This window comes from Cannabis sativa, chromosome 4 (assembly GCF_029168945.1).
Source record: "Cannabis sativa cultivar Pink pepper isolate KNU-18-1 chromosome 4, ASM2916894v1, whole genome shotgun sequence".
NCBI classification, from domain to species: domain Eukaryota; kingdom Viridiplantae; phylum Streptophyta; class Magnoliopsida; order Rosales; family Cannabaceae; genus Cannabis; species Cannabis sativa.
Window position 1 is genome coordinate 80,615,980 of NC_083604.1, and position 8,814 is coordinate 80,624,793.

At 26.2% G+C, this 8,814-nt stretch overlaps 1 protein-coding gene across 1 annotated transcript; it reads left to right on the forward strand.

Annotated features, from left to right (window-relative positions):
• Nucleotides 1-7,107: 7,107 nt before the first annotated feature.
• LOC115712099 (glycine-rich protein 5) lies at nucleotides 7,108-7,910 on the forward strand. The gene has a single exon (XM_030640331.2). It carries the CDS (start codon nucleotides 7,228-7,230, stop codon nucleotides 7,591-7,593), a length of 366 nt encoding a protein of 121 aa, XP_030496191.1. The 5' UTR covers nucleotides 7,108-7,227; the 3' UTR covers nucleotides 7,594-7,910.
• The last annotated feature ends 904 nt before the right edge of the window (nucleotides 7,911-8,814 follow it).

The window sequence follows — 8,814 nt, forward strand, 5'->3', positions numbered from 1 at the left end:
TCTAGAAATATCTTTGAAATTAAATATGCCATGTATACTTTAATAATTAATTTGTTAATCTCTTACTAAATATTAATAAAAACCCCCCACAAATAAGTAGTTTTTATAACAATTAATTAATCCTCACAAAATATAATTTTTCTTCTAGCTATTTTAATATAATGATTTTTATGTTAGTTAATATAAATAATATATATATAAAAATAAATATATATTGGCAGAACATATATATTAGAGTTGCTCTAGTTATCCAAATCGTATTTCATACAATTAATTTATGCATTATGTTTTTTTTTTTAGATTTAAAATATTAAATATATATTGGCAGAACATAATTATGCATTATGTAGTTCATTAAACAGTATTATGCTTAATCCAACAATATTTATGATATAACTTGAGGCTAGCTCAAGTGGTCATAAGTAGGTGTGTGTGTCTTGGAGGTCTTGGGTTCGAATCCTAGGTAAAACATGATTGTAATATATAAACACTTGAATAAAAAAAAACAATATTTATGATATATATGCATGGAATGTTATGATGCATATTAATTAATATATTGATATCTATTCTATATAAAGTGTGCCTATATAACTAAAATTCTTGGTTTTTGAGAAATTTATGGGTGACTTTTAATTTTTAGTTAATAAAATAATAAAATAATAATAAAACAAATCCCATTAATATTTGAACTGATATTTGGGTGACTTTTAATTTTTATTTAATAAAATAATAAAATATTATTTATATATAATAAAATAATAATAAAACAAATTCCATTAATATTTGAACTGATATTTGATGCTAAATATTCGAGAATCACAACACATTTAAAAAAAAAAAAACAACCCGGGATTTGATACTATGAGACTCTCAATTAAAAAAAGAAAAAAAAAGTAATATGCTCATCAAATTTGTATTTATTTTTAAACATGGTGAAAAAATGAATTATCTTTCATATTATTCAACAGAGTAAAACAAGTTTTATATTGGTTTACTATTCAACAACCTTGTCAAGAATTCTTGTAAGTTGTAACCACAAAATTGCCAGGTCAAACCAACACTTTCATTGCAATATTCACAGACTAACTACAAAATTATTTCATAGCATTTACAGAACCGCACACCTCCAATCATCTTTAATATGGACGTATCAGAAGCCAGATCATTAACCTAAATTGGTTAGTTCTATTATGTTTTGGAACAAATCGTCTATAATATAAAAAACCCATCATACTTGTATCTTGAAACATTCTTCAGGAACCAAGATTTTAAAACACAATTGTTACCTCCTTAAGGTCAACCCACTCCCAAGTCTCATTTGTTGTATTTATATCATAGACCAAAGCATGCCGACCCTGTAAATAATAAGAAAATCAAACGTGGTTTAAATCTCAAGGCAATAGAGCCTTTTCCGTTAAATCTCAAAGATACATAAATATACAAGATAAAAAAAAAGCAAATCTAAGAAGTGGGTGCCACGTTAAAGCTAAGGAAACATTAAGCAACTGTTAGGCTTGTTATACAATTTATGGTGTTTTAAAAGAACATATCGAAACAGAAACACATAAAAAAACCTCCACATCATTTAATTTTTTTAAGGTAGTGTTCAACTAGGAGATCTAACGAGTTTCGCCCCTTCGCTAATGGCTTCTAAGAGTTCAAATTCCAGTATTGTATAAATCTTCAATTTGTTCTATTTCTTATATTAAATGAAATTTTGCTACTTTTTTTTTTAATTTACAACTTTATTGTTTATATATTATTAGGGACATTCATGGAAATAAGGGTTTCTTTGAAATATACAATTAATGAGCATTACTTTTTGATCGTAGTGTGTTTTCCATGGCTGAAAACCTCAATAATCTCTATCATTTGATATCAAATAAAATAAAATTATCATGATGTATACATTATGGTTATTTAATGAGTAATTAGTGTGTTGAAATTGTCAAGCTGATATTTAGAATTGTTTATAATTGAATTGTTTCTTTGTCAAAATTAATATTAAGTATATTTATATGTTTATATAAGTTTATCTATTTTCTCTTAGATCAATTATGCTCATATACATACTCATATAGACATGTTATTTTCATTTTGTAATTTAGATCTTCTTAGTCATTATTTAGTTCACTTAAACCTTTTCCGATTATGCTAACTGAAGTTTTGTTTCTTTTAGGTACTTCATTACAAAGATCTGTATTACATATATATATTGTTTATTTTTGACTATGAGGAGGTGGATTTCTTTATTGGGAAACATATAGCGTGACAAATTATTGTTCATATATTTAATAATTCTTTTTGATTAATGAGATTCATATATATATAAATGTGTATATTGAATTCTTTATTCAAATAATTATTTTTGATTTTTACGTGATTATTTATTGTTCTTTATTCAAATAATCTCACCTAATAACTAATAATGTTTTTTCTTTAATTTTTTATTGTATCACTTTCAAATAACATAAAAAAAAATTAGCATAAAATTTAGTATACGTGCCTCGCACGTAGTTTTTGCTAGTATAGTATATAAAGGCGTATGATCGTATAGTTTGGAAAGAGATGTGAAAGAGTTTAATGTCAAGTGATAGCAATGTTCATTAATTAATTAATTTTATTTTTTTAACAAATATTGTTACATGTTTTAAAGCATGATAACGACACATTTAATATATATATATTTTCCAAGGCATATTATCAATATCCGTTAGAATTGTACCTTGTGTTGTGTAACATTGGTTATTCAATTATATAGTGAAAAATATTATCACTATTAATATATTTTTATAGTACTGTTCATTTATTTATTATTAGAGATTTTTTTTTCTTTTCTCATCAAACTTATTAGAGTTGAAGGATAGTTATAACATGGGAGCTAACACTGATAACGCATTATGATTGGTTAGAAATATTTTTTAAAAAATTATTTTCTTAAATTATATAAGACTTAATATTTAATTATATTAATAAGTATTTAGTATTATTTTTTAGTATTTCTCTTTCACTAATAACATTTACTTTAAATACCACTCAGTAAATAATTTTGATGTACACTATATATATATCATTAGTCATTATATTATATTATTATATATATTTGAGCCTGGCATATGAATTTCCTTTTGAGTTTCATCAGCTTATTAATTTGTAATGTTGACCCCCCAACAGCAACATTAAAGTTTTTTTTTTCATAATAAATAAATAAATAAATAAAAAACTTTGGAAATTGACGAAGTCGTGATTGGTATTGAAGTGGCCAACCATTCATCATCACCATATTCATGGGAATTGAACGAAAAATCACACCATTCAACATCACCAACCACAATTTCAATTTTAGTATGGATGATATATATATATATATAAATTTATATATATATATTTATATATTAGTTGTCATGATGTTATGCTGACAAAATTAAATATTATTTCCTCAATCTTCTATCATAATTTTTAGTTAATTTTTATATTTAAAAATATATGTATCAATTTTTGTATGGAATGAAAAAGTATTTTGTTGGAACACATGAAATATTTAATTTTTAATTATGATGTTACAATATTATTCTTGTAAATTTTAAAAAATATCAAATAGTTTAGAGTATCAAAAATATGTTTAAAATTTTTTGAGCACGTGTGACAAACTGTAATATATTAAAAACTTTTCGGTACTGTAAATTAAATTCAAAAAATTTATAAGGCTGTAACAAATACTGCTATAAAAAAATATTCTGACATTTGATTTTGAACACGTGTGACAAACTGTAATATTAAAAATTCTATTTTCGGTACTGTAAATTAAATTTAATTTTTTTTTAAAATTTACAAGACTATAACAAATACCGCTATGAAAAAAAATTCTAGCATGTGATTTTGAACGTAGAGATTGATTAAAAGATTGTAATTAGCATTCCTTAATCGTTTTGATATATAATGTATATATATATTGTTAGTGAGTCTCACATTTCTAACGTCTAAAAAGATAATATAGAATATATAAGACTTATGAGCTATTTATCTCTTATAATCAAATGGTTTTGAGACGAAACTCCATACATTACAATTCAAATAAAATATCATAAGACCAAAATAAAAACAAAAATCTAGATAAAAAAAAATAGTGATAAGTAAAAAAAAAGCCACTAAAAATCTAAAAAAAACTTATAATTCGAGATTAATTTTTGAAATGAAACTTCATGCATATTACAATTCTAACAAGTATATATTAATATTATTTTGGTCAATTAAAACTGGTGCAGTGAAATGGCCAATATTTATATATTCAACTGAAAATGATAATATATATCTAAATGTTGGAAAATGTGCTAAAAAGTTTGTATTAAATTCTGTGACAGAAGGAGGCTTAAATTATTGGAACTAATATTGCAATAATAATAAGAGCAATGCTATTAGGCACCAGTAGTGCCTAGCACTTTTGCGATATGTTGCGTTGCGATTGGCTAGCGATACTCCCTAAAAACTATTATATTAAATTATATGGGACCCGATACTTAGTTGTACCAATAGCGATATTGACACATAGGAAGGTGCTAGGCACCACTGGTGCCCTTTAGCATTTCTCTAATAATAAATACAATTAGCAGAGAAGAAGATGATCCCTATAGACACACCGAAAAACCCTAGATTTAGACCTAGAAAAAGAAACTAACCGCTCCATTAATTTTTCACTTTAATCATAAAAATAAATAATTATGGTCAAAATTGCTAATTTATGAGACTTGTATAATAGTGTTAATAATACTTATTATGTGAAAGTCTTTTGACCATTTTAATGTGTGGTGTGTTGTGTGAGTAGAAATTATTTACTTTATGATAAAATGGAAATATTTAAATACAAAAAAGAAAAAAATGTTAAAAAATATTAGTGATGTTTAATATTTTTTTTATATGTTAATATTGTTATTGATCTATTAAGTATCGGGTCCAATTAAAAGACACCACTAATACTCAATAACAACGTTCAACAGCAAAAAAAAAATAATGTGAATTAATGCAAACTATATACACATTGTATAGTAGTTCTATATAGGTAAGGGTAAAAATATATACAAATTAATTAAATTTAGCAATGTAGATATAATAAATGGAGATTCGTACTAAGCCATTAAGGCTAGTTTAGTGGTGAGGGAAGGATGGGAAAAGGGAGAGGTCATGGGTTCGAATCCAAGACCTTTAAGCTACAAGCTATTAATTGATTGTACAAATACCATTACGCTACACTAAAAAAAATGGTGATTCGTACAATAATTACATATTTCATTCATCAGGATTGGAAGACCCATTACTTATTATAGCAGTCTTGTCAGCATGGCATGGCAGCAGATTCTTACAAGCAGTAAGAAGTAAGAACACGTACATTCTCAACATTATATTAATATGAACCAAACACCAATTATATAATAACACGTGTACTCTTGTTTTGCTTAAAAATTGAGCAGCTGGTTTCCATTAATATGTGTTTAGTATTTTCATAATTAATATAGTGAAATTTTTTTTTATGCATCTCTCCAAAAAGTTAGTACTCTTTTTTTTTCCTTAAATGAAACTTTCATGAGGAAAAAAAAAACAGCATTGAGTATATCGTAAAAACAAAATGTAAGAACTCCCATCATATATATACTTCTGTATTTTCATGGGATGTATTCTGTGATATACGGCAGCTATTAGATAGGGAAAGTTATTTGATTTGAGAGCTGGAGTTGATTTAGGGGTAATTAAGGTAATTAAAAAATAGTAACGTATCTTGAGACCCATCTAATCACTACAAAAAATCTTACTTTTCGTCATAACAAAACTTGTGACTAAAAGTGAAAAAATTGTGACTAATTATAAATTATAATTCTTATATTGTGACTAAAAGATCCGTGATTAAAAGTATTAGTCATAAAAATTACAATTTGTTGTGACTAAATGTATTTTTAGTCACAATACTTGTGACTAAAACTAAATTAGTGACAACTTGTAATTAAATACTATGTTTTAGTTACAAGTAACATTAATTTTGTTGTGACTAGCTCACATTTAGTCAAAAAAAAAATTATATTGTCACTAAAAAATTACCACTAAAAGTAACAGTTTTTTGTATCCCCGTGTATATATATATATATGTGTGTTTGTAAACAGTAGGATTTGATTTTTCATATCATTTATGTTTGTGTTAACTTATATATGTATGCACTACCCGAGAAGCACACAAACCTATTAAACACACATATTATGTATATTTGAACTCTTGACATAGAATTAATATTTTTATTAATTATTCTTTAATAAACTCAGATGTGTCTGTGTTGGTGTAGGCAGCAAATGTGGCCGAAAAATTTATTAGTCCCAAGCTTAACCATTTTTTGGGTTTTTTTTTATTTATACATTTAATTTTTCTTTAATATTTTTACAGATATAATGTGAGAGCAATATATATAAATCATAACTTAATTGAAACCGCAATTCACATCACAATCCAAATCATAATTAACGGAACAACACTCAAATTGTAAAAATTTAAAAAAAAACCAAAATAGGTTTAAACCAACCTAGTTTAATTTTTTTTTTATAATTACGTATGTTGCGTTATTTAGGATTACTTGGAATTTTTTTTAAAAAATCTAAATAAATTTAAACAATTACTTACTAAGTATAATAAAAAATAGTCGCGCGTACACAATAAAATATGTAAATTTTGTTTTCGGCATTGTATATTACACGAAATTTTTAAAAAATTTCAGATGATCTTAAATAACTATATCATACAAGATAATAAAAAAAAAAATGGACTAAATTTTTTTAAGTATCGAAACAGATAAAAAATCTACCTAACCATCATTTTAAGTGGTGTATTATATATATATACTATGTATAATGTGTCTTCATCATATTTTGGGTTTCATGTAATAACTTTTCAGCTGCTAAATAATCTTTTATTACTGTACAATAATACACAACTTAATAAATAAATAAATATTATTTTTATTTATGTGAAGAGAAAATATTGAGAACATATGGAAAAATAATAGAGAAAAATAACTCTTTGGGATCACTTATTTAACCCTAGCTACATTTACTACTCACAACTGTCCCATAACGCTCATTTTAGGCTATAAAAGCGTTCAAAAGCCAACCAAGCCCTTCAGGTCAAACAAACTAGTTAAGAACAAGTTAAAGACAGAGAAAAAAAAAACAAGTATAGTGAAGAGAGACATGGCCTCAAAGTGGTGCATTGCGTTGTTTATTGCCCTAGCTGTGGCTCATCAAGTCACAGCTAGAAATGTCCCTGCAGCATCAAAAGATGCTGCAGCTGGACTCGACGACCAGAAAAACTTCATGACCTATGGTGGCATGGGAGGGTACTCTGGAGTTGGAAACAATGGTCTCCCATTTGGAGGAGTCGGTGGTGCATTTGGTGGAGGCGGTGGTGGCATAAATGCTGGCATTGGTGGCGGTGTTGGACTTGGTGGAGGTGGTGGACTTGGTGGCTTCGGTGGACTAGGTGGCGGTGGTGGTGCCGGTCTTGGTGGTGGTGCTGGCACCGGTATTCTCCCGGGTGGAGTTGTTCCTTTCCCATGAAGTTAAGAAAAAAAAAATTGCATGAAAAAGAATTTGAGTGTACTCATGTTTTTCTTTGTTATTGTTGGATCGATTTACTATAGCTAGGTAGCTAGTTAAGTAGATCTAGTAATATATAAAATGTAAGTGTTATAAGAGAAGGGTTTGGATTTGTAGTAATGTGAGAATTTTTCTCTCTTCTTTTGGCTAATGTTTATTATGTAAGTGTTGTTTTATATATTTGTCTAGCTAGTACTATTATTATATATGTTTTGTTTATGTTTTTTCCTTTAAAAAAAACATTGGAGAAAATAAAACAACATATGTATAATCAAAAATCTTTCTTCTCTTGCTTGTACGTACTTATTGATTTTTCTTTTTTTATATAAAGAGGTTTTATAATTTATTACAAGACTTTTAAAAAGGAGTAATATTAATATTCAGTATTCACACACTTGAGGATTTACTAAATTATCTGAGAAAATGTAAATTAATGAAAAAAAAAAAAGTTTAAAAAGCAAAAAGTTTCTATCATATGGATTTGACCACGTGTAGTATGATGATTTATTTCCAACATTAATTCTAAAGCTATATATATAGTCCTCAATCAAGATCACCAACCAACCAGGCTACTATACCAACCTTGTTTTAAATAACTAATTAATTAGTTATTATAATAAGCTCATGATATTTGTTTTCTTTTAAAGAACCAAATACATTTTATTAATAACCAACACTAAATTTTAGAACCATTATTCCAAATTAGCATGACATAAAAACAAATTAATATATATAATGAGTAATTGCAAATGCCCTTTCAAATTATACACTTTTTACATAGAGTTGAAATAATTAATTTGGAATGAAAGTGTCTAAAGTGTGATTATGGTGAATTGTGGTTCTATCTCAAAATTAATTGATAATAAAAGGAGTAGTGTATTCATCTTATATACGATATTTTATTTCTACATATTAGCAATATGAGACTAACTCTAATATAAGTCACATTGGATGTTTGAGATTAAAATTATACAAAAAAGATTTAGGTAGCGTTTGGTTGGAGGTAATAAAATGGAATAGAATAGAAAGGAAATAATTTTTCATTCCATTCCTTTGTTCGTTTCCATCATTTTGGTGTAATGACTATTCCATTTTAAAATGAAAAGAAAGACCATTCCAATATATGCAAGGTTTGAAAAAATTTAATAATTTTTTTATCAATTTTTTTTATGCATTTTAAAT

Excerpts from the sequence above, each read along its gene's own strand:
- LOC115712099 (XM_030640331.2), top strand. The coding sequence starts at position 7,228 with ATGGCCTCAAAGTGGTGCATTGCGTTGTTTATTGCCCTAGCTGTGGCT.